Genomic DNA, 26617 nt, shown 5'->3' on the forward strand with positions numbered 1-26617 from the left:
TGTCCCTAGTCCAGCTTTTTCTTCTTTAGAGTTTCCTACACCAGTCTTCATAGGAAAACACTGCTGGCAAGCAAAAGTACGTTTTTGTCCTTTTACCAATATAAGCATTAAATTCTTTTTGTTTGAGAAGCATGAAATTTAGGGGCCATTCACTCAGAATGCGTTTTTGTGTTGAAATGCAGGACAGTGGAATAAAAATAAATAAATCTTCTTTTAACTTGGGTTCCATGTTTTTGAACGCTGTGTCGCACAAGATGCAGCAAAATACACAAGCTCAATGGTCAAATACTTCTAATACATCTAGCACATTTTTATATACAGGTGCATCTCAATAAATTAGAATGTCGTGGAAAAGTTCATTTATTTCAGTAATTCAACTCAAATTGTGAAATTTGTGTATTAAATTCAGTGCACACAGACTGAAGAAGTTTAAGTTTTTTGTTTTTTTAATTGTGATGATTTGGCTCACATTTAACAAAAAAACACCAATTCACTATCTCAACAAATTAGAATACTTCATAAGACCAATAAAAAAAAAAAAAACATTTTTAGTGAATTGTTGGCCTTCTGGAAAGTATGTTAATTTACTGTACGTGTACTCAATACTTGCTAGGTGCTCCTTTTGCTTTAATTACTGCCTCAATTCGGCGAGGCATGGAGGTGATCAGTTTGTGGCACTGCTGAGGTGTTATGGAAACCCAGGTTTCTTTGACAGTGGCCTTCAGCTCATCTGCATTTTTTGGTTTCTTGTTTCTAATTTTCCTCTTGACAATACCCCATAGATTCTCTCTGGGGTTCAGGTCTGGTGAGTTTGTTGGCCAGTCAAGCACACCAACACCATGGTCATTTAACCAACTTTTTGGTGCTGCCAGTGTGGGCAGGTGCCAAATCCTGCTGGAAAATGAAATCAGCATCTTCAAAAAGCTGGTCAGCAGAAGGAAGCATGAAGTGTTACAAATTTTTTTGGTAAACGGGTGCAGTGACTTTGGTTTTCAAAAAACACAATGGACCAACACCAGCAGATGACATTGCACCCCAAATCATCACAGACTGTGGAAACTTAACACTGGTCTTCAAGCAACTTGGGCTATGAACTTCTCCACACTTCCTCCAGACTCTAGGACCTTGGTTTACAAATGAAATACAAAACTTGCTCTCATCTGGAAAGGAGGACTTTGGACCACTGGGCAACAGTCCAGTTCTTCTTCTCTTAGCCCAGGTAAGACGCCTCTGATGTTGTCTGTTCAGGAGTGGCTTAACAAGAGGAATACGACGACTGTGGCCAAATTCCTTGAGACGTCTGTGTGTGGTGGCTCTTGATGCCTTGACCCCAGCCTCAGTCCATTCCTTGTGAAGTTCACTCAAATTCTTGAATCGATTTTGCTGGACAATCCTCATAAGGCTGTGGTTCTCTTGATTGGTTGTGCATCTTTTTCTTCCACACTATTTCCTTCCACTCAACCTTCTGTTAACATGCTTGGATACAGCACTCTGGCAATGAATGTTTGTGGCTTACCCTCCTTGTGAAGGGTTTCAATGATTGTCTTCTGGACAACTGTCAGATCAGCAGTCCTCCCCATGATTGTGTAGCATACTGAACCAAACTGAGAGACCACTGAGGCTCAGGAAACCTTTGCAGGTGTTTTGAGTTGATTAGCTGATTGCATGTCACCATAGTCTAATTTGGTGAATTGGTGGGTTTTTGTTAAATGTGAGCCAAAATCATCACAATTAAAAGAACCAAAGACTTAAACTACTTCAGTCTGTGTGCACTGAATTTATTTAATACACGAGTTTCACAATTTAAGTTGAATTACTGAAATAAATGAGAACTTTTCCACAACATTCTAATTTATTGAGATGCACCTGTAGAAAATAAACAATTTGTACAGTGGAATACAAAAACACGTTCTGTGTGAACGAGTTTTCTGGGTTTCAACTCTTGTTTTTATACAAGGGCTAGTTTATTCAAACATGAAAATTCTAACAAATCCATAAAACTATTGTTTAATTAAAAATATCTTTATTTGTGTTTCGATGATGAAGTCTTATGGGTTTGGAAGAATTTATTTATTGGGTGAACTACACCTTTAAAATGAAATTATATGAAAACATATAATGAGTCAATGATGACAGAATTATCATTTTTGGGTGAACTCTCCCTTTCCATGCAAGTAGGATATCAGTCATGCAGAGTATGTTTGTTATTTGAAGACATATGTAATATACAGCAAGAGAAATCTTGATAGTGTCGTAAAGGTGAAAGTCCAGCCTAGCTTGGGCTCTGTGCACACTGTTGTTGAATATTTCCATGCCCCTATCCGACAGCTGTGCCAAAAAAAGCACTTCTTAAGGAAAAAACGGAGGAAATAACCAACAGGTGTTATAGGAAAACAGATAAGAGAAAGAAAAATTCCCAAACTTCACCATGGAGTCCTGAGTGTGGAGGATATCAACCAGTTCGGGACAAACCACCATAGCAGTGTTTTGTGCCTATTATTTAAATCAAGCACTTCAGGTGGTGATTTCCAGTGCCCAGTGGCAGAAATATCAGTTATGCATTATTTCAGCACAGGCTTATTTTCTCTTTCAAAGATTAGAGGTGTACATTTCTCATTTGTAATGGAGCATTTGGAATTTGTGAGGGTTAATTGGTCTGGAAACATTTTGTTAGTAAATGTCAACAGTTGTATTGTGAGACGAAAGGAGGAGGAATTTGTTGTAATGACATTTCAGTTCTGTTTTCTGAGGAAATTACAATGGAACAGTAAAGGTCATTTTGTGTTAGTCATGTGAATATATGTTTTGCTTTTACAGGTTTGTCTGGCCATCGCTCATTACTCCCACCCTGCTGACCCACAGCTACTCTTTGGCTTTGAATATGTCGGAAAGCGATACCATGGATCAGCGGGTAAGAAAACACGTGCGGCCGTGACTGCAAATGATTCACACTGTTTCCACAAGAGCTGCCAAACTGAGTTAAGCTGTCCATACATTCAGTTTCCCTGCAAGTCAGGACATGAGAAGACTTGCCAGGGTATGCAAAGTGCTCATGTTATGAACATTAAGATTTATATAGCTGCTATTATTGGGCTGTATTGTAACATGTAGTTTTAAGACATGACAGAATGGCAGAATGTAACGTGATCTTGATTAGCGAGCTTGTGATGCCACCAGTAATGCAAACCTAATATATCCTGCCTTTCAATGTAAACTGATGTTAAAATATGTCACTAAAGTAGATCTTATATATATATATATATATATATATATATATATATATATATATATATATATATATATATATATATATATATATATATATATATATATATATATAAAAGATGAAAACCACTATTTTCTGTTTCAAACTTTCACATAGCATCTATAGGTTATAATAACATTAAAAATGAAAATCCAGGTTTTGATTTTCAAATATTTATTATAAAATGTTATATTTTTTCCCAAAATGCATTAAATCCATGATAGGTTTTTTTCTTCAAAATGCAATAAATTCATTGAATCAATATGAAAGTTATTTTTCATATTGAAACTGATGAAAATACACAACATAGTAAGTTGATCCACATATGACTAATTATATTACATCATAATTAATACTGGACTAAAAATACATCCATCAGTCATCGCTTCCAAAATGAATTCAACGGGTCATCTTGCTAATGCTATAAATTAATTACAGCAATAAAATAAAATTTCATAATGAACAAGAACATTAACAATATCACATTAGACCACAGAAATTCCAAAATGACATTTCCCTTACATTCAACTTCCAAAAGTGCATGCATCTTTGCCATGTTACATTCATTTAGTTGATTAGTGCAATGTGCTGTATTAACAAAAACATAAATGGCATTAATAAAAACACTTAACACTGACAAGCTATGCAATATCACATTCATAATCGAATGCGATTCATCTAATGAACACGATATAGCGCAGCTTGTCAGTGATCTAAGGCTCTGTGTATTAAATGTCGCTCCATCTAAAAGCCCATGATGGAGATTTACCAGTACTATTTATAACAGAACCGGCTTTACTGATTAGATGCGGATGACAATCACATGCGATTTATCGTGCAGCCCTTGTTTGTTGATCACAAAGTACAAAGTAGAGGAGTAAAACTAGGATGTGGAGTGTATTCAAAGCCCTGCCATTACTGTCTAGAGTGCGTGGAATTAAGCGTTGTGATTGGTTGAGCGGATATATCGCATTCTGCAAAAAAGGGAGACTGGCGCTTGTCGCGGTTTGGAAAAAAAGAGAGAGAAAACATGACCGTATAGCTCTGCGAATATCGCATTTTGCATAAAATTAAAATTGACCTTTCAATGCCGACCAGAAACAATACTGATTTTGGCGGAAACTAATTTTTAAAAAAAAAGGCATTTATCGCGTTTTGGAACCAAACTCTTCATATATGCAGTGTGTGTCCATTGTCCAAGTTTTTTTACTTTATCTAATACTAAGTCCTATTTTTCACCCCTCATGAGTTAGCATCCCTGCACTGCTACTTGAGCATGTACACATGTGGTTTGTTCAGGTGAGCAGGTGAATGGTGTTGACCCTGGCGGGGGGATGCAGACCCCCCTGTTCGACTGCTCCTCAGACTGGGACAGAGAGATCAAGCGTACTGGTGCCTCTGAATGGAGAGTGTGTACCATAAATCAAGGCTATTTCATCTCGCCCAGGTAAGTGTATAAATGTGAATTTACATGTAAATTGTGGTCTATTTTGCAAACAGCTTGTATTATAAGCACCTTAAAGGGTTAGTTCACCCAAAAATTTAAATTAGGCTGCGTTTTACTCACCCCCGAGGCATCCGAGGTGTATATGACTTTCTTCTTTCAGACGTATCAAGTTGGAGTTATATTAAAAATTGTCTTTGATCTTTCAAGCTCTATCATTGCAGTCAGCGAGTGTTGCAGTGCTTCAGTCCAAAAGACGTGAAATAAAAAGTGCCCTTCCATAAAAAAAAGTGCCTCACATGGCTCCGGTGAACAAAGGCCTCCTGTAGCGAATCGATGCTTTTTTGTAAGAAAAATATCCATATTCAAAACATAATTATCAGAGGTCAGCTTTGCCCATGCGCCACTCAGAAGTGATGCACGCTGAAACGCAGCGGAGAGTTCAAAACAAAAAACAGTCTCTAATTAGAAGTACAAAACGAGGATTTGTAAAGAAGAATGTCAGATGATTTCGATATAAGCCAAGAGGAGACTGGTTTTCCTTTGCTAAAGTAAGGAAACATTGCTTCTTTTCATCCTGTTAACATACGTTGGTTTTCACGAGACTCACCGGCGCATGCTCAACACTGACCTCCATACGTCATGCTCCTGGAACTGCTTCCATTTACAACTGTTGGTGCAAGCTAGATTAAAGTGATTATTACATTTTGAATATGGATATTTTTCTTATAAAAACCCATCGAGTTGCTACAGGGGGCCTTTGTTCACCCCCCGGAGCCATGTGAGACACTTTTTTTTTTTTTTATAGAAGGGTGCTTTTAATTTCACGTCTTTTGGACTGAAGCACTGCAACACTCGCTGACTGTAATGATAGAGCTTGAAAGATCAAAGACCATTTTTAATATAACTCCGACTGGATTCATCTGAAAGAAGAAAGTCATATACATCTAGGATGCCTGGGGGGTGAGTAAAACACAGCCTAATTTTCATTTTTGGGTGAACTAACCCTTTAAGCTGAAGATCATTGCTGCATGACTCATAACCTTCATGTAACAAGTGAACAAACCGACAGGAATGTTGTCCTTTCTGCAGTAATTCTCTGGAATGAAAGCACTGATCTCACTGATCCACACACAGTTCAGTATCCGCTCATTGTGTTTAGAATACTGACACAAAGCAGCAGCACATATTTGACTGTGCTTCACAGTGTCAGGAACCATTGATGTGAAATTTACCTACTTTTTTGTGTTGTTTGCAGTCTCCCAGAATTCTTTGTGGTTCCGGTATCTCTAGCAGATCAGGATCTGAAGCAATATGCCTGCTTCTTTTACTCCCAGCGTATCCCGGTGAGCACCATTTACAGGGCTAGATTATTGGTTTTGGAGTGAGAGAGGAGGAAATCTCCAAATCACTTTGACTACACCAGTCTGTTTTGCTCTTACTCAGAGAGAAAGTCACCAGTTAGTGTCTTCGTTAAAAACTTTGCAGAATGAGAAACCGTGTCTTTTTTAAGCTCTAAAAGTCTTGGTAGATTTATTTGCACTTAATAGTTGTGAGTCAACCATGTGTGTCAATATATTATGTAGGCTCATATTAGACATTTGAAGAGTATTTATATGTGTGTGTGCACTTTGGTTTGTAGTTATGGTGCTGGAATCACTCCAGTGGGAGCGCTCTGGTCCGCATGTCTAACATCAGTGACCCGCAGCAGCAGAGGAAGGTGGAGCAGCGGTAAGAAAGAGAGAATTAGAGGCCGATTAAGAAATTTGGTTTGACCACCATTTTAAGGAGAAATTAAGTAATAATCGTACTGTTGTGAGAAAGAAGATCTCTTTTGGCTGATAATGGACACTGAACAGCATTTTTTTTACATATATTGTTTGCTCATCTCAGATCTTTTGGCAACATGAGGGTAGTGGGGTCTGCTCAGAACCAACAATACAGGCAGTCATATTTTAGAAAACAATGAATCCTCTGTGTTTCTGCAGGATTTCCAGTGCCATCACTAAGAGCCACCCCCTCCGCAGTGATGTCTTCAAGTCGGATTTGGACAAAACCCTCCCAAACATCCAGGATATTCAGGCTGCTTTGCTGAAACTGAGGCAGATTTGCGTTATAGGTAATCAATACCAAATTGGAGAAAGGGATGATTGCGGTACATGAATAAGACTTTAACTGTAGGAAATCCTTACCAGGCTTATTCATGTAAATAATTTAGATTAAGTCTGGGCTAAAGTAAGGGAATGTTTTAGATTGTTCCAAGAACCCTACACAGTGCTTCCTGGTGCCATTAAAAACATGTAAGTTGGTAAAGTTTTTGAACAGTTGATTCAGAGAATTAAAATCTGTAAAATGATATCAAAACTGACTAGTGTTAAGTCATCTGTTTATTGCCTTATCCACTTGGACCTCTTTACACCTGGTATTAAGATGTGTTTTTGTCAATCCTGTCACAAGTGGACAGTGTTAAATACAGGTGTAAACAGGGTCTAAAATGTTTTGAGCTTGTCTGCTGTCGACCATTTGCAGAGGATTGCTTTCATAGTGTCAATATGTTGTGCCAAAACACAAATCGGCATTACCATGTTTATTACTTCCATTTGATTCCTTTCCCACTTACTTGTTAGCAGAGCAATGGCTTCATTTATTTAGTCATATTTGTGTGCTGCACTTGGTACTCCTGTAGAATCTACAGTGTGACAAAATAAGAGGAGGCGGTCTAGATGGTCACACAGGAGACGCATTTAAAAAGCATCTTAATACCAGTTGGAAACGGCATTGGCTCTAATGTGTCTTTCTGCTTGCTTCTGTATTTATATGCATATGCAGATCCCTTTGAGGAGTCTGAAGAGAAGTGGCTGTCATCCTTAGAGAGCTCAAGATGGATGGAGTATGTCAGGTATGATTGAGAAACACTCAGTAGTCACCAGTCACCAGTCAACATACTTGATCTCTCAGCTTGTGCCAGAAGGTGTTTTGTGCCAGAAATGTTGGCAGCAGGCATAGATTTCTGTTTGTGCATTCTCAGGTGTTTATTCAGGTCTCAACAATTTTGTCTGTAGATGTTGATGCTGTGTGGTATGCATTTTTTTTACAGAACATTTCTACGGCATGCAGTAGAGGTAGTTTATATGCTGGAGAGAAGAAATGTGCCTGTCATACTTCTAGGTAAAAAAAAAAATAAAAAAAATAAAGCCCTTCTACGGTTATGATACAGATTTTTTTTTTTTGCTCCACTCTGTTGTGTGTGTGTGTGTGTGTGTATATATATATATATAATCCAGATTATATTGTATTATATCATATTATATTATGTTATATAATATTATATTATATTTATTATAAAAGTGCAAACCCAAGAAAATAATTATCTGTGGTCATCAGCATGCCACAAATGCAGTTATTAATATCCAGGTATATTATATATACCCCATACCCCCCCCCCCCCCCCCCCACCTTAAAAAAATGCTGAAAATGACTACATCTAGGCTTGCCTGAGGGAGAGTACATTTTCAGCATATTTTCATTTTTGGGTAAACAATTCCTGTAATTGGTCTGTTGTCTCTTACAGACAAATCTAATCTCAAATGTAATATCTTGTAAATCTTATGTGAAGTGATAAATGATCTTCTTTACTCTGTATGGGTGTGCACAGAGAACGAGGATCGGGACCTGAGTTGTGTGATTTCCTGTCTGGTGCAGCTGATGTGCGATCCTCACTGCAGGAGTCTGCATGGCTTTCAGGGTCTGATTCAGAAGGAATGGGTAATGGCTGGGCATCGGTTCCTGGACCGCTGCAACCACCTGAAGAAGAATGACAAAGAGGAGGTAGTACATTGTATATCAGTTGGATTCCAGAATCTTGTTTGTCCATTGACTGTATGAGGCTTACACGTGGCCCACTTTTTTTTTCATAGCTCATATTGTTTCTCTCTGCAGTCTCCTGTGTTCCTGCTGTTCCTGGACTGTGCGTGGCAGCTGTGGAATCAGTACCCAGCAGCCTTTGAGTTCACTGATGTGTACCTGACAGTGCTGGGGGACAGTATGTGGGTTCCCATCTTCAGCACCTTCCTCTTCAACTGTCCCCGACAAAGAGCAGAGAACAGCAGGGTTAGATGCTTTTTGAAGTTTAATTTAATTAGTTAAACACATACCTTTGTTCCATTAATATGTTAATGATGATTATTAAAACTTAATAGTTATCGTTAGAGTTATTGCCCTTGGTGTGAACGGTCCTACAGGCAAAGAGCAGAGCACAGCAGGGTTAGATGCTTTAATTTATTTAAACTAGTTAAATTAAATATATATATATTTGGGTCTGTAGGATTTTTGAATGTTTTTGAAAAGGCTGCATTTATTTGAAATGTGGTAAAAACTGTAATATTGAGAAATTTTATAGGAATTTAAGTAATAATAAGTTGTTTTTTATTTTAATCTGTAAATCTAATTTACTAAAATTTAATTTATTACTATCATGGCAAAACTGGATTTTTCAGCAGCCATTACTCCATTCATCAGTATGACAAGGAGACAACAGAAATGTTTTATTTTAAATAATTGTTATGTTTTCATATATTCCTATTTGATTATTATTAACAATAAACACAGTCAGCAATTCCTCCTTAAATAGTCTAATTGTAGGCTGTTTATAGCCAAACTAGACATAGAAACTTGTAGTTATATACACAAGTGTCCATATAAATACAAGTTTGTATAAAAGTTGTGTTCAGAGGTCTTTAATACAAGCAGCTTGTGAAATGAGTGACTTGTTAGACTTCCTAAATATGCCTGGAGTGTCTATAACAACTGTCTATAAAAAAAACATTAGTTTTTTTTTTTTTTTTTTTTTTTTCTCGATTATGATTGGGTACACTAAGGCAAGGTTTCAGTGAACATCAGTGGAGAAGAATATTGGGCGAGAACTTGAAGTCACTTGGATAAAATTCTAGAATACCAAGAAGGACTGTACCCCAACAACACAGATCTACTACAGCAAAGTGACAGCAAAGTGACAGCAAACCTCAGTATTCACCTTGAAGATCACATTTCTACCAAAAATCACTATAGAGAACATCACAAAACCAACGTCCATGAAAGAGCCACAGTTGCTAAAATTTAAATCACAGACACCAGTGCTAAAATGCAAAAAAGATGGTGTCATGATCATAAAACATGAACAGTTGGAGCACCAAGATGAACTTCAGCATCTGCTCTGGCCGGCTCAATCACATGACTGGAATGTTATCAAACCACTGTGGGCAGTTTTAGGGAGATGAGTGAGAAGCAGATTCTCTCCTCTAACATCTCTGAAGCAACTGGCAAATATTTTGATATTTGACAACATTCAGCTGGAGACTAATTAAAAGTGAATCTATTCTGAGAAGGTTGGAAGCTGTAGTAGAGGCAGATAGTGATAAAAAAAACCCATAAAGAAATATTGCCTGTTGTATTCACATTTTTTGTCTAATCCATGTGTAGCTGCTATCTTACAATGATTTTATGTTGGAGTGTAAGAAATGTCAATTGTAATATCATATCAAATCACTCAGTTTTATCAGGTTTTTTTTTTTGACCTCTTTGAGTTGACGTCTCCCTTTCTGTGTCTGTCTGCCTCTTTCCCTCTCATCTCTTCAGGATTTTGCAAGCAGTAAGAGTATTCACCTGGGGCAGGACCAGGCTCTGCGCTTTCCTCCGGTGTGGGACTGGTCTCAACAGTTCAGTCTTAAAGACCAGACTCTTTTTAATAATCCCCTGTATGTGGGCAAGATCGCCACCTGTGTGCAGAACGGCACAGTGAAGACATTCACACACAGACGCAGCAAGGTGAGCTCTCCATCTCTGCTAGTCTGTGTGCTGTTGACTTTTGACTTCAACAGCAAAAGATTTGTATTTTTTTTTAAAGACTTAGGAATAGTTTTTATAAATAATTTTTTGCTACTCCCTCAGAAAAACTACAGCTCCACGCTGCGGGGTCTGCCCTCTGCTTTTCGAAATGGATCGATTGGACCGAACGACACCCTGGCGCGCCGGAACTCCCTCGTGCTGCGTCTCCGCTCAGATTTGTCTCAGGTGCGGGAGCAGCAGGAGACTCCATCGGAACGCTTCATCCGGGACTTCTTCTCTCGTCCTGTCGACCTACAAGGCCTGCTGCTTCCCCAGCTCCTCCCGTCTCACCTCTCTGTCTGGAAGCTCTACTTCCTGCGCTGGGTTCCCGAGGCTCAGATTCCTCAGGGCGGCCCCATCACCACCTTCCACAAGCTCTCAGTGCTCACAGACGAGATTGAAATGCTCCAGAACCAGTTGAAGCAGTACAAAGGAGCAGGCGGTACTCCTAACAACCTGCACGTGGAGCCCAGCAAAATGTACTTTAAGTCGAGTTCGACCCCTCACCAGCCCCCTGCTCCTCCAGAGTACCTCAGTTCCTCGTTTCCTTTCTCTCCTGTGGGTAACCTGTGTCGCCCCGGCATCCTGGGGACTCCTCTTAGCAAGTTCCTCAACGGAGCCAAGATCTGGCTCTCTACGGAGACACTGGCTAATGAGACGTTTTGAGGGCAGACTGCTGGGATAGGACTGTGAGGTCAGACAAACATGAAGATCTTCTCATTTTGAATGTGCAGGCTTGTGGTACTGACTACCTGGATTGAGAGTTGTCAGTCAGTGATTTTTTTACAATTTTTTTTTTTTGCACACGATTAAATATAAAGCTCCAATCGCACATCGTTCTGACTTAGGATTGTTTGGATCTGTTGTACACTGCCTGTATATACTTTTCTCCTTGTGTTAAAATACTTTGGTGGATTTCTCAGTTTGAGGCTTGAGGCATTAATTGGAAGGGAATTAGAACTTGTAATACTTCAATTTGTTATCATTAGTTAATGCATTAGGTATCATGAACTGACAATAAACAGTTTTTACCACTTATATTAAAGGTTCATATGAATACACATACTACTGTTTGAGGTTTGGGGTCAGTTATTTGATCAAAAATTAGGTAAAAACAGCAAAATTTTGAAAAATCATTACAATTTTAAACAACTGTTTTCTAGTTTAATGTTTATTGTTATGACAGCAGAGATGAATTTTCAGCAGTCATCACCCCAGTCTTCAGTTTCACATCATCCTTCAGAAATCATTCTGATATGCTGATTTGATTCTCTAAAAGCATTTCTTATTATCAGTTTATTCATAATACATATACTATGTAACCAAGTCTAATAAATGCTGGTTCTTGATACCTAATGCATTAATTGATGTGACAAATTAAACATTACTATATAGTGTTTTTGTAGAACAATAACTGAAATCTATGGTATAAAATGTGCATATGTTTTAGCTTTTAATCATGAAATAGTTGGAGATTTCTTGAAACCTTCTGGTAAGGTCTAACCGTAATTAGCTGTATTAAAATCAGTAACCAAAATTGTGAAACTTGATATAGGAATTGACAGGGTTTATGGGTGTAAACCTGTATAGCAGGCAATAACTGTGCACATATGGGTGTCTGTCAGGCTGGCTGGATTCCGGTCTGTTAGACCCCCTTCACTTTCTAAAGCACAGCTTGGGCTGTTTGAAGGTGACCGACAGCTGCTCAAGCCGGTCAGCCGGTTGATTTGGCTTGAGTGCAGTCAGTGTCTCAAACAGCATCTAACTGTCAGAAAAGACATTTATAATTTGAGAAAGTTGTGCTATTGCACCTGTGAACTTTAGAGTTATTTTACTAGTGTGACTGTAACGTTGGTCTTGGTTTGATATGTAGCTTTTTTAATTATTTTTATTATGGTTGGGGACTGTATTTTATTATTATTTTTTTTCCCAATTTATATTCTTTAACAACTTGTTCCTAGAACTGGTACTTACCCTTGTCCCCTGATACCCTTTAACTAGTCTGAAGTAATGCACAGTGTGTGTGTAGTTTACCAGTAGTGCTGTAATAAGTATGAAAACTGTGTTTGTTCTAATGGCGCGGTTTGATTTGTCAAACAGCGCTGATATTTATTCAGTTATGCAAAGAAACTTAAACAGGGATATTGTACAGATCCTCTGTGCCTTGTTGTGGGCCCTCATTGCAGTGTACCTGTTCCTTTTTCTGGTTATTAAAAAGCTACAAAACGCATCACAGGAGTTTCCCCTCTGGTGTGTGAATGGAAGTATGCTGACTAGTTCCAAAGCTTTGTGTGGCAGTTTAGATATCCGTGGTTGCTCAGTTGTGTCTGTGTAGAGAGTCAGTGAAGGTTCTTAATTGTAGTTTTTGTTTGTGAGCTCAGGGGAGCCTTGTGAGGCAATATGCAAAATTTGGCTCTTGAGATTTTCATGCAAATAAAAAGAATTGCCACCTTTGAATGGAGACCTGCCTTTCTTTGTTCTTTACAACATTAAATATGATTTTCTAATATTTTTATGAGTTTAGAAACCAGTAAAAGCATTTTTAATCTCTTTAATTACTGTACGTTCTCAGAACACAAATTCAGCTGAAACTAGCTGTAACCGAACCATGTAATCAAAACATTACAGAGCACTAAACTCAATAGTAATGCCCTCTTCTGACCACTTAGTGCTATGACTAACTGTATTTACATTTATTCATTTAGCAGACACTATTAGTAAATTCTTAAGTAAATCACAAATGGCAATGAATAAAATATGAATCAGTTTTTTTTTTTTTTTTTTTTTTGGATGATGTATTTATTGAAAGTTACAGTGATCCAAAAAGTATTTTATATACAATAAATAATAAAAAATATGTAAATATTACGTACTGCAATATCAAAAACAGTAGCATGTATTTTAAATAAATATAGCACAAGCACATTTCCCCAAATTAAGTGTTAGGTTTATTATATGAAGTTATTGTTCAAAAACGAAACTTTTGGACACTATCCGGTTGTCAAACATTGTGGAACATGTTCATTTGTTCAAGAAACTACTCTGCAAGGATTCCAGAATGAACTCAATGGAAATGACTTCATACATCCATGAAAATAGTTAATCAGAAACGTGTGTCTAGAAAAAATTTCTATCTAATGCAACAAAATTGACATTTCAATGTCTGACTTTAGAGTTTAAATACCTTTTGGGGCCACTATTGACAGTATACTGTATATTGATGATTTTAACGAAAGGTTGATTTATTAATATAGCACTCCCAGGTAAGGAACTCTGTAAGGAGCACTCTGTTCAAAAGTAATTTATTACAAGAGCAAACAATATTTTCCTTGTTTTAAGAGTTAATAGTGAGAGTATGTGTAATATAGTACAAAAACAGACCGAAAAAAACTCACAAATACACAAATATACAGGAAAAAGAAATCTGTATTTGAATAAAAATGGCAGGATAATAACTGTACATATTGCTTTTGACACAAGTCAAGATTACAACTTAAGCTTGTTGACAGAAATCTCTTTTTGTTTCTTTTTCTTTGCCGTCTGGTCCTTTGAGCCCTTGATTTGGCTCTTGACTTGGTCTTGTAATTGGGAGAAGAAGGCTTGAGAGGAACGCAGAGCCTTATCCATGCCATCATTCTGTCAGAATATACAGGAGGGGGAGGGGATTATACACATAAAACAAAACCACAATAATGTAATTGCATTCATTAATACTGCATTTGACTTGGTTACTGACCGTGAGTACTTTGGCTTTTCCTCCTTTAGTAAGTTTCTTGAGAGTCTGTTCAACCTCAGTTTTACTCTTCTTCTTATTCGTGTCTCCTTTCATCACCTCTTTGAGTTTCTGCCTCTTCTCCCGCTCTTTAATCTTCAGATGCTTCAGTTTCTTCTTCTTCCGTCTCTCTCGTTTCTTATCTGTAGTGGTTTTTTCTGTGTCTCCGAGTATGTCTCCTGCCTTATTCTTCTCCTGAGATAAGGGAATAAAATGCATTGAAATCTAATGAAGATTCTCAGATCTAATTTGTGTAAACGTTTCACTCAAATACTACAAAGCAAACTCTTTCGTAAAAACTTAAAAGTGAGGTTTTCTGATAAACTGGAAGTGATGCGAGCAGGCCACACAAACCTTAATCTCCTCTGGAGCCAGAAGTGTGGCGTCACTGGCGTTGACTGGAGCCACTTCCTCCATAGTAATAGAAGGCAAGTTGGAAACCACTTTCACCTCAGGAATATGCTAAACAGAGAAATAACACATGAAGAATGACTCACCTGAACATGTTGTACAGAGAGATGAACAGGAATCCATTTTACATGTTTAGGCCAATATAACTCAGTGTTTATAGATAAATATCAACTGTTTCAATAAACAGCTAAATTGAAGGTTTTTTTTTTTTTTTATCCAGGTCACACATGCAGGAATACACTATAGAGGAAAATTTTACTCACTGGTTTTGGTGTAAAGTGGAAGTTTGATAGCGCATCCAATTTAAGGAAGAGTGTGTCCATGAGTTTCTGGATTTCTACATGTGCTGGGTTCTCTTCCTCTTCCTTCTTTTCCTGAAGCCCACAAAAATATATATATATTTGTATATATATTTAATATATATTTGTATTCGCAAGGATTATTCATTTGATCAAAAGTAACAGTAAAGCCATTTATGTTATCAGTATTCAAATATATGCTGTTCTTTTGAACTTTCTATTCATCAAAGAATCCTTACAAAATGTATAGTTTGCACAAAAATATTTCTTCAGCATCACTGAAGACTGGAGTAATGGATGCTAAAAATTCAGTTTTGCTATCATAGGAATAAATCACTATTTAAAAATATATTTACAATTTAAATAACTGTTTTATTTTTAATAGTATTTCAAAATGTTATCACAACTAGGCAAATTTATTAAAAAGTAAACCCTGAAAAAATGACATTGCACAAGTCTTCATACCCTTAAAGGGTTAGTTCACCCAAAAATGAAAATTATGTCATTAATGACTCACCCTCATGTCGTTCCAAACCCGTGAGACCTCCGTTCATCTTCGGAACACAGTATAAGATATTTTAGATTTAGTCCGAGAGAAGCCTGTCCCTCCATTGAGAATGTATGTACGGTATACTGTCCATGTCCAGAAAGGTAATAAAAACATCTTCAAAGTAGTCCATGTGACATCAGAGGCTCCGTTAGAATTTATTGAAGCATCGAAAATACATTTTGCTCCAAAAATAACAAAAATTACGACTTTATTCATCATTGTCTTCTCTTCCGGGTCTGTTGTGAACGCGACTGCTGTGACTGTTGACGTGTTTTCTGGTGCGCCCAATAACAAAGAAAACACGTCAGCAGCGTCGTACGTCAGCGGCGTCATTGCAGTGTTGTGAACGCGCTCACAACAGACCCGGAAGAGAAGAAAAAGTGGAATAAAGTTTTTTGTTATTTTTGGAGCAAAATGTATTTTCGATGCTTCAATAAATTCTAACGGACCCTCTGATGTCACATGGACTACTTTGAAGATGTTTTTATTACCTTTCTGGACGTGGACAGTATACCGTACATACATTCTCAATGGAGGGACTGAAAGCTCTCGGACTAAATCTAAAATATCTTAAACTGTGTTCCGAAGATGAACGGAGGTCTTACGGGTTTGGAACGACATGAGGGTGAGTCATTAATGACATAATTTTCATTTTTGGCTGAACTAACCCTTTAACTCAAAACTAAGTTAAAGCACTTTGGCAGCAATTACAGCCTCAGGTCTTTTTGGTTATAATGCAACAAGCTTTGCACATTTGCATTTGGGTTTTTTGCCATTCTTCTCTTTAGATCATCTCAAGCTCTGTCAGGTTGACTGGGGACCATCGGTGGACAGCCATTTATAGGTTTCTCTAAAGATGTCTGATTGGTTCCAAGTCCAATCTCTGGCTGGGTCACTTGAGGACGTTCATAGAGTCGACCCTAAACCACTGCTGCATTGTCTTGGCTGTGTGTGTAGGGTGATTGTCATGCTGGAAGGTGAACTTTCAGCCCAGTCTGAGGTTCTGAGCGCTCTGAACCAGGTTTTCATTAAGGTTATCTCTATAGTTAGCTGCATTCAGCTTTCTGTCTTCTCTGATCACTTCCCCAGTCCCTGCCGCTGAAAAACACCCCACTGCATGATGCTGCCGCCTCCATGCTTCACCGCTGGGATGGTACTATGCAGGTGATAAGCAGTGCTTGGTTTCCCTCAGACAGGAATAAGGAATTGAGGTTCATCAGACCAGAGAATCTTTTTTTTTTTCATAGTCAGAGTTATTTCGGTGTATTTTTGTAAATTCCAAATCATGTATCTTTACTGAGGAGAAGCTTGAGTTTGGTCATTTTTGGTCTCTAACCAAGACCCTTCACCCTTCTCGTTTGATTGCTCAGTTTGGCCAGGAGGCTAGATCTAGGAAGAGTCCTGATTGTTTCAAACTTCATCCATTAAGGACTGTGGAGGCCAAATGCTCCTGTGAACCTTCAACACAGCAGAACTTTTTTTTGTCTTTCAGCTCTGCAGGCCATTCCTTTGACCTCATGGCTTAGTTTTTGCTCTGACATCCATTTCAGCTGTTAAACTTTATATAGACAGGTGTGTGTGCCTTTCCAAATCATGTCCAATCAACTGAATTTGCCACAGGTTAACTTCAGTCGGAGTATAGAAACATCTCAAAGACCATTCAGTGAAACTGCAATGCTCCTGATCTAAATATTAACTGTCAAAGCACAGGGTATGAAGACTTGTGCAATGTCATTTTTTCAGCGTTTCCCTTTTAATAAATTTGCAAAGTTGTGATAAATCTGTGTATATAGTGTGGTGTATTTGAATGGTAATTTATATGTACATGAAACACAATTTCATACATCATTCAAATTATACCCTAAAATGTTTTTATACCTATACAGAAGTATGAGCAGGAGGTGAAATGAGGGACACAGCTGTGGACAGGACTCACCTGTGTCTGTTTGATATATTCTTGCTCATAAACTTCGGCAAGACTCAGTTTGCTCTTCTCATGGTCCAGAGTGAGTCTCTTCTTATACTCAAACACCTCCTCTTTAGGCTTCTCTTTCCGTACCACATCATCCCACACCTGAGACGCAACCACAATACAACAAACAAAAGTGAAGTATACCGGGCCATATTTACGAAACAAGCTGACAAACATTCACAAAAACATTCCTAGGTAAAATGTTGTATTCAATTAAATGGGCAATTTGCAAAAAAATGGATTAATGAATGATTTAAACAGTTACTTTACTCAGCTTTATCACTTCAAAACAAGGCCGGCATCATATTAGAACATGAACATTAAATATAGAACATGAAGTTTAAACAAACCTGATCTTTGATTCTTTGTTTGATGATCTCCTCAAGCTGTAAGGTAGTTTCCTCTGTGATTGCTGGAGCTGTGGAGGAGACAAACAAAGTAATGAACAAATCTGCAGAGATTCTCAAAGCATTAAGCCCTTTGCTGTGAAGATCAGCATGAAACTCTCACCCATCCTAGAGGCCTGGTCAAACGCTATATCCTCTTCCAGCATGCTGTTCTCCGGTCGAGTCTGAGCGCTCACCTCTCCTGTCAGCTGCCACGGCTTCTCGGACAATGCAGCGTTCTCCAGTTCTTCAATCTTTTTTGCCATCTGTTTCAATTCATATCAAAGCAGGGTTATAAATGTCAACTAAATCTTAAAAAAAAAAGAAAAAAAAAGTTAACTGAAATACAATAATGAAATATAAATAGCACATGAAAGGCTAACTGAAAATTATAAATGTTGCCTTGACAACTAACTGAAAGAAGCACTAAAATGACTGAATCAAAACTAAAATAAAAATTAATTAAATACCTTTTCTTGTCTCTTTTCAAAGGATGACTTGGACTCAGTTTTAGGCATGTTTTTGGCTTTTCCACCTAGAATATCTTCCACATCTTCACCTTCACTGTCATCAGGAAGGTCAAAGGTCACCTTGCGTAAAGCATTTCTTGCTCTATCACCCGTGTCATCCCTAAATTTAGAAGTGAAATGCATTAGAGCTCTGAAAGAAAATGCTGTAACACTATATTCTGCTAACACACAACAACGAAGTACAGCAGGTATCCTCATGACTTACTCCTCCATATCAAAATCTTCCTCATTCATATCCTCTTCATCTTCCTCCTCCAGCTCACTGTCATCATCTTCTTCTCCCTCATAATCATCATTAGATTCTGGTTCCTTCTCTTCGTCTGGATCCGTCTGTTCAGGCTCTGCATCCACTGGAGCAAAGAAATCTTTATATTTCATATCTCTGGAGCTTTTCTTCTGTAAAACAGAAGACAGAGTTTCATGAGAAGTCAGTTTAAATTCATGTTACACAATCATGCTGCATTCATCTGTATATCAGACCCATAGTTTTACACCCTGGGGGTCCATAAAGGTGACGCAACAAATTAAAATAATTGTAACAATAAATAAAGACTCAGGAAAAGTTTGTTACACCATTACCTGTCTCTGTTTTTTCAGCTCTACTGGTTTATCAAAGCTGAGCTCCTGATCATCATCAGATGGCAAATTCTGGAAGTAGTCTATGTCCTCCTCTACACTCTCCTTTCCTTCTCTTTTATCCATGTCATCCAAAAAAGCCTCCATTTCGGACAGTTTAAAAAACCTGTCATCCACTTCTGATGGAGTCCTATTAGACTTTGATAATTTGGCAGCTGACTGTTGCCGTTTGCTTTTTTTCTCAAATTTATCTACATCAAAGTCCAAATCCGAGTCTTCACCAGAGAAGTCATCATCCTCATTGCTTGCCGATGGTATCAACCTCTGCTTAACTTCCTCCTCTCTGTCCATATCATCATCATCATCCTCATCTTCCTCTGCACTCTCTTCTTCCACATCAACATCTTCCTCCTCTTCCTCCTCTGGATCTTCGAGAAATGTTGCGGTGTCATCTGTGACAGCTTGCTCGACTGCCTTCTCGAAGTGCGTCAGTAAAGCCGTGTTCTGAAGCTCCAGCTCCTGCCAGATCTGCTCCTCATCAAAGTTTTCAACGACCAGCTGCTCCAGTGGGCTTCCTTTGCAGTCTGCAGGCTCCTGGGCTTTATGCAGATCGTAAAGAGTCTTGGTAAGTGATTTGAAGTCTGATGCCAGAGCATCCTGGACACTGAAAAAAGATTGAGAGCATAAAAGAATGAAAGAAATGACAACTAGTTTTTACCCACACTCATATGTAGTAGCATTATATTACTATCTTTATCATTAATATTTTATTTTTTTAGTTTAAAAACAAAGCTCACATAGAAAATAACATGAACAGAAAAATTTAGAGAAAGGTACATGTCACATAATAATCTCGCAACCAAAACGTGAGACTTTTGCACATGTGTGTCACTAACACGCGTTCCAGCTCCTTTAACGTTAGAAAACGTTCTGTTTTCAATTAACAACAAAACAGTTAAATAATTTAATGTGCACCTAACCTGAGAAATAGCTCCGGATGTGCTGTGTTGCTGTTTAGTAACTGTAAGCAGCTCTGCAACATGCTGCCACCTCTGTTCGCCATCTCTGCGCTCACATGGGTTTCTGCTTCGTACGCTTGGTAAATACAACCCCCGGAAACAAAATGCACTGTGTTGCGTTCCACATAGAAGGTTTCATATAACATAACCTAACCTTTCTTAATATAGCGGTTTACTGGTTTTTAGTCTACTATAATCCTGTTTTTCAAATTGAAATATTATTTAAAACATTTACATGAGTAAACTGTGCGTCTATTACCAAAACGCGTAACTAAAAACGTGTTTAAATAACGTTTTGTTTGTTTTCAATGACAGCGAAGATGGCTTCCTCTTTACTGAAGGTTGCAGGTAAAATGTAGTAAATTGTTATTGTTTTAGTGTCTTTAAGTTTTTCCTTTAAAGGTTTGCAACATTTAGAGCTGCTTTATTCTAATTGCACACGTTGCAGTTGCATGCATCTTACTCCTGTCGTGAATAAAATCCATAATAGACTATTTTTGTTGTAATTATCGTTCAGGATTTAATGCATCCAAATTGCCATTTCATCTGTCTTGAAGTTACAGGTCTCTCGAGGTGTGCACTGCACTCTTTACCCTCAGTGAGGGCAGTGTGCACCCGTCAGTAAAGGTGTCCCTCAGTCATTATAGAAGTTAGGCAGAATTAATCATGTGGCTATCAGTGCCAGACCTGGAGAAAGCCACAGCACTCTACCGTGATGTGCAGGGGCTCGAGTAAGCGCCACTGTGCCTCTTCCTGAGCACGGGGTGTACACTGTGTTTGTGGAACTGGGAAACACCAAATTAGAACTTCTGCACCCTCTGGGAGAGAAAAGCCCTATTGCAGGATTCCTGCAGAAGAACAAAGCCGGGGGGATGCATCATATCTGTATCGAGGTAAAGATTAGATTAGGTTAGATTGGTAGTTCTCAACCTTTTAAGAGCTGTTCTGGAGAAAAGTAAATATGATTTGAGAACCAATGGGTTAGACAATACTCATCTTTTAATACTCAGATTTGGTTTAAAGGTTTTGTATATTGTTTTTTTTTTTTTTTTTTTTTTTTTTATAAATGGATAAAAATAAGACACCTTTATACCGTATATACATTTGAATTGTTATTGAAAATTAAACACTGGGATATGATATTAAATATTATTTTATTTGTTAATTCTTGCTTTTACAATATGAAAAAAAAAACACATTAGATGGGATAATAATAATAATAATAATAATAATAATAATAATAAAGAAAAATAATGAGAATTCCGAAACTAAATTTCTTGTAAATAAATCACATTGCAGGGGTCTTCACAGTAAATATTGAACTTGTTTCATAGTTTAGTGTCAGTATCATAATGTTGCCTGTTCAGTTGCAGGTGGATGATATCAATGCTGCAATAGTTTATCTGAAGGAAAAGAAAATCAGACTGCTCTCCCCAGAGCCACCGATAGGAGCTCATGGCAAACCTGTGATGTTCCTCCACCCGAAAGACTGTGGTGGGGTTCTTGTGGAGATAGAACAAGCCTAGCTATTACACATGAGATTGTCATCCAGTAAACAGTGACACTTTAATTAGGCTGTTCATTTGTGACAATTCCACTTGTCCCGTTAATTTTTAACCTGTTATGGTGTACTTGGTATTCTTGGCTTTTGCCTTTTTTCTTTTCTTTATTTTTTTCTGAAGTAAAGATTTTCTTTAGTGACTTAATAAATGATTAATTTAAGTTAGTTTGATCCTTTGGCCCTTTACAAGCTCACACATTCAAAATGTGTGCAAATATTGTAAAGCTTGTTAAATTTTCCTCTTTTTGTGGTTATGTTTGTGGGGTACACTAGGTGTTTTTTTTTTGTTTTTTTTTAATGATGTTTACAACAATAGAAGCCAATATAAGCTCAATTAAATGCAAGTTTTAAATGCTATAATAAAATGTCAGATAAGTTTTGCTATGTGTATGAATTGAAATCCTTGCAAACCTCTCATCTGGCTCTCTATGGAACAGACAGCTTGAAGCTTTCTGTTTTTGGCTGACAACCATGTATTTGGGAGACAAGTTGGCTCATACTCATCTCTCCACTGTAGTCAACCCCCCGCCAAATAGAAAGCTGTTTTTGTTCTAATGCCTTAAATCTGCCTTATTTTAAAGAGATAACTAGAGGAGTGAGATTAGGAACCAAAGTTTTCTCACTGTGTTTTCTCCAAGGTCCTATTTGAATGTTCCAGCTTCAGCAACATTAGAATAAAAGATTTTAAGCTGCTTTTGACATTTCAATTCATTCATTCACACTCTGCCTGTCAAAAACAACAACAACAACAACAACAAAAACCTTTTGAATGACTTCCCATTTTGCCCACGCTAGATCTGGCTTTTATGCACAGTAGTGAAAAAGAACTTATTAATAAATATTACATGTTGTTCTGAATTGAACATGCGGACAATAAGCATCAAAGAAATCTGAAGCTAGTTTAAATGTTTTTAAGAGAAAGGATATCTTCAATAGAGCAAGGGATATCATCACGCTTCCTAATGATATTCTGTAGAAGCTTGTCTTTTTGTAGACATAACGTGAAAACATCTGCCTGGATTAATCATGAGGCTAGAGTAGCTGCATGGTAGTTGTTTTCGCTATCCCAAAGGCAGCTCATCCTAATTGCATGCATTCAAACCACATGTCCAGTTTTATCTGAGGCGTTGGAAGCTGTTTATTGCATCAGCCTCGAGAAATACATTTTCTCAAGTTGTCTGGCCCAACACCATCTACAAGAGAAGGGAATTAAGTATCCAATATTTTCTAAGCTAATGTGGTATTGATTTCATTGTCATATTATTATTTATTGCCTTACGACAACATTAAGGCATTGGCTAATTGTTCTCATTTGCATGTATGATCTAACATGCATTAACTTCCATGTACAGCATCAGGGAAAAACAGATTAAATGCTTCATGGAAACTGCGTAAATCTCTCTTATGTAATGTCATATGGAGAATCTGATAGTACAGGGATGCATCATGTAGGCGAAATTATCCTTCAAAACAAGGCCAGAAAGAAATGGCTTTGTGTAAATTACATCACGAGTCATCATGGGTGGCGGATAGTGAATTTGTAAACATCTGTATGGATACTAATTATTAGTAATGATTGATGAAATATTAAAAAGGACAGTTATTGGCAAGAAAGCTAAAGATTAACGCTTAGATCCGCAAGTGTTCAGTGCTAAGCTTTGCTAGTTTGCTGATGAATACTTGATTTAAAGTAAATGAAAACGATAGCATCATTTTAAGATAAATTCCCCACACAATGAAAGCTACCATCTCTCTCTCTCTCTCTCTCTCTCTCTCTCTCTCTCTCTCTCTCTCTCTCTCTCGGGTGGGGTTTGTGGTGATTTAGCCCCGCGCTGCAGTGGAGCGCCCCCTGCTGTTCTCGACTTCCTGCTCTTCAGGCTTCTGTTCTCTTCAGTCTCCGGGATGCGGTGTCGATGCGCTCCCCACTCTCTATACCTCTAAAACCACAGGACTTCTATATATGAACATCACAACATCAAAGGGTATGCAGGTAGGCTGGTTTTCTGTGCTATGTTTGTCCCTATCTGAATGCTTACGGTAGCGCGTGTGGCTGCGGAATGAAGTGATGCGCTCGTGAAGGATACGGCAGGATTTCATTCTCTCAGTGCAACATCAAGCCCGCTGCTGCGAGCACGAATTCAAGATGATAGCCGTTCTTCCAGAGTCGTCCTCCTCAGCCGTCTTCCAAAAATGAAAAACGGTGTTACAGTGAAAAAGATGGAAAATGCGCAAATTGAAGGCTCGTCGGTTTGTTTTTCATTTTTGTATCCAACTCCTTTTCATTCGAGAGATTGTTTGGTGTGACTATTCACTTTCTCTTTAAGGACCACAGATGAAAAAGGTTAAACGAAAACGTGGGAAGTCGTTAAAAAAGTTGGTGACAAATATGTAACACTGTAAAATAGTCTCATGTTAAGTTTTACATTTTTACCTTGAGTCCTCAGAATGTAGAAGATTATATCTATCTATCTATCTATCTATCTATCTATCTATCTATCTATCTATCTATCTATCTATCTATCTGTCTATCTATCTATCTGTCTATCTATCTATCTATCTATCTATCTGTCTGTCTGTCTATCTGTCTATCTATCTGTCTATCTGCCTATCTATCTATCTATCTATCTATCTATCTATCTATCTATCTATCTATCTGTCTATCTATCTGTCTATCTGTCTATCTATCTATCTGCCTATCTATCTATCTATCTATCTATCTATCTATCTATCTATCTATCTGTCTGTCTATCTGTATATCTATCTATCTGTCTATCTATCTATCTATCTATCTATCTATCTATCTATCTAGAGTAGTTGACATGAAATATTGTTTTTAAATAATGTTTAAACTATAATTCATGTTTTTAAATGCATTAATATTTTTAATATGATTCTTTTTAAATATTATATTTTTAAACAATAAATATGCAGATACTAGTGAATAGTTAATATTAAAAATAAATAAATAAATAAATAATAAAAGGTGGGGAAAATAATACCGGTGTGGTGAAAAGCTTAACAGGGTCACCCAAGATTTACTTATGTAAATTTTGACCTACAATCTTCATCTTCATGTTCATGGAAATGTCAGATTTAGTTTTGTTTACAATTACGAAGGGACCTGCTTGGTCAGTAGCCAGTGAAGTCTGATTAATAAATCTGTTTGTACAGGGAATTTTGCGTTCTGTCCTGGTATAAATCCTCCTTTAGCAAATGACACATAAAATCATGATTAGATGGTGAGATTCTAATTGTGGAATATAAACATGATTATGTCCTGTCCTTCAGTTCTGGCTGATTTGTAGAGCTTATCATTATCATGCTAAATCAAGCATCAAATTCAAGCCTCAAGCTGGAAATCAAGCATCATGCTGCTGCTGTAAAAGATGAGCTCTTTTTTGTCCAGAGAACAATAGCCAGCCCACTCCCCTGAACTAATCAATGAAACCATTAGGACTAGAAAATAATGTGCATATTCTAAAAATATGCTCATAAAGTGGCTAAACTTTTCATAACTAAGAACAAAATAACAAACCGCTTCAAGCAATAAATAAACACTCATCCTGCTGTAAGTCTGCTCGTCGTTTTGTGTATTGCTCAAAGTAGTTGATCTGAAATGAAACATAATATAGAATGAGTGTGAGGCAGGGAGTGCGAGTGCTTATGAAGGTGCATAATTCCTGAGTGTGATCCCAATTGGTGGTTCCGTCTCCACAACAGACTCCTGCCGCTCTCTTGTCCAGACAACCTGCTCTTACACACACACACACACACACACACCCACACACACATACATACATAAACACGCTGCCCCGCCCCTCCTTTCAGATCCCTTATAGTAACGGTTTTATGCTGAAGGACAAACACTGTTTGTAGAAGCTTGTTCAGATGAAATTTTTTGTGTCAGTAGGACATTTATAAATGTATCTCTTGCGGAAATTGAATGGAAACATAAATGGAAAGAAAAGCCTTGGTGAGGTTACTCACTTTTGTGTGATTTTAGCAAAGGAGTATTCAGTATGTTATTCCCCTGCAAACTATATTGATAATCACATAAAAATATAATTAAATTTAGTTTTGCTTCATTTTTCAGACATAATGATAGAAACTGTTTTGAATGAAAAATACAGTTGTGCAGTAGTGGTGAGATGTAGAAGGTGTGTTGCTAATGTGGGTGTAAGCGGTTTTGGCCCAAAGCTGCTGTCTGGTTGAGCACTCGCTCTGATATATGTGATGCTGTTGCCTTTGTGTGTGTGTGTCTGTGTGTGTGTGTGTGTGTGTGATAACTTCTGGCAATGTGCCCGAGAAGAGGAGGACAAGGGTCAGAGAGGCATGTTCTCACTCAGCTTAGTTTAAAATCTACTGCTCACTATACATACATATATATATAAGTGGTGATGTGCAGTTAGCCAGACATATTCACAGAAAAAGTCCAGAAAAGCGCAGAAAGGATACATAAATATATTCCAGTTTATATGCACCTACATTCAAAAGTTTGGGGTTGGTAAGATTTTTAAAAATGTTTTTGAAAGAAGTCTCTCATTGCTCACCAAGGATGCATTCATTTTAAATACAGGAAAACAGCACTATTGTGAAATGCTATTATCATTTAAAACAATTATTTTCCTTTTTTAGTATATTTTGAAATGTAATTTATTGTTGTGATGGTAAGGATGAATTTTCAGCAGCCATTACTCCAGTCTTCAGTGTCACATGATCTTTCAGAAATCAGGCTAATTTGCTGATTTGGTGCTTAAGAAACATTTGATATATTGTCATCAGTGTTGACAATAGTTATAGTTAACTATAATACATTTCAGGATTTATTGATTAATACAAAGTTTAAAAAGCAACTTCTGAAATATAATTTTTTTGTAACAATTATCTATCACTTTTAATCAGTTTAATGCATGCTTGCTGAATGAATGAATTTCTTTTAAAAAAAATCT

The 26617-nt window shown here is 37.5% G+C and overlaps 3 protein-coding genes and 1 pseudogene across 12 annotated transcripts in view; 3 read left to right on the top strand and 1 right to left on the bottom strand.

Annotated features, from left to right (window-relative positions):
- Positions 1-13053, top strand: part of LOC109056977 (myotubularin-related protein 10) — a 31714-nt gene extending 18661 nt beyond the window's left edge. Inside the window, exons 6-16 of the mRNA XM_042760076.1 lie at positions 2818-2911; positions 4565-4712; positions 5968-6055; positions 6352-6440; positions 6698-6828; positions 7539-7608; positions 7807-7877; positions 8365-8537; positions 8649-8819; positions 10344-10532; positions 10656-13053. Coding sequence (XP_042616010.1) covers positions 2818-2911; positions 4565-4712; positions 5968-6055; positions 6352-6440; positions 6698-6828; positions 7539-7608; positions 7807-7877; positions 8365-8537; positions 8649-8819; positions 10344-10532; positions 10656-11258 — 1827 coding nt within the window. The 3' untranslated portion in view covers positions 11259-13053. The remainder of the gene's footprint in view (positions 1-2817; positions 2912-4564; positions 4713-5967; positions 6056-6351; positions 6441-6697; positions 6829-7538; positions 7609-7806; positions 7878-8364; positions 8538-8648; positions 8820-10343; positions 10533-10655) is intronic.
- A 947-nt stretch (positions 13054-14000) lies between these two features.
- Positions 14001-20253, bottom strand: LOC109113701 (U3 small nucleolar ribonucleoprotein protein MPP10-like). Its single transcript, XM_042760077.1, has 11 exons — positions 20069-20253; positions 19092-19752; positions 18718-18908; positions 18453-18612; positions 18107-18248; positions 17947-18014; positions 17561-17698; positions 15039-15149; positions 14719-14826; positions 14329-14559; positions 14001-14228 (listed from the first exon to the last, which is right to left on the bottom strand). Exons 1-11 carry the CDS (start codon positions 20251-20253, stop codon positions 14079-14081), a joined length of 2145 nt encoding a protein of 714 aa, XP_042616011.1. The 3' UTR covers positions 14001-14078.
- Positions 20254-20415: 162 nt separating this feature from the next.
- Positions 20416-22605, top strand: LOC122145620 (annotated as a pseudogene).
- Positions 22606-23503: 898 nt separating this feature from the next.
- The window catches only part of LOC109094062 (amyloid-beta A4 precursor protein-binding family A member 2-like), a 66453-nt gene continuing 63339 nt past the window's right edge, over positions 23504-26617 (top strand). For 6 of the 10 annotated variants that reach the window (XM_042760068.1, XM_042760067.1, XM_042760065.1 and 3 more), the window contains exon 1: positions 23504-23658. The gene's annotated coding sequence lies outside the window, so the exon portion shown is untranslated. The remainder of the gene's footprint in view (positions 23659-26617) is intronic. The other 4 variants (XM_042760071.1, XM_042760072.1, XM_042760066.1 and 1 more) reach the window with 2 other exon arrangements.

This window comes from Cyprinus carpio, chromosome A7, assembly GCF_018340385.1.
Source record: "Cyprinus carpio isolate SPL01 chromosome A7, ASM1834038v1, whole genome shotgun sequence".
Classification (NCBI taxonomy): Eukaryota; Metazoa; Chordata; class Actinopteri; order Cypriniformes; family Cyprinidae; genus Cyprinus; species Cyprinus carpio.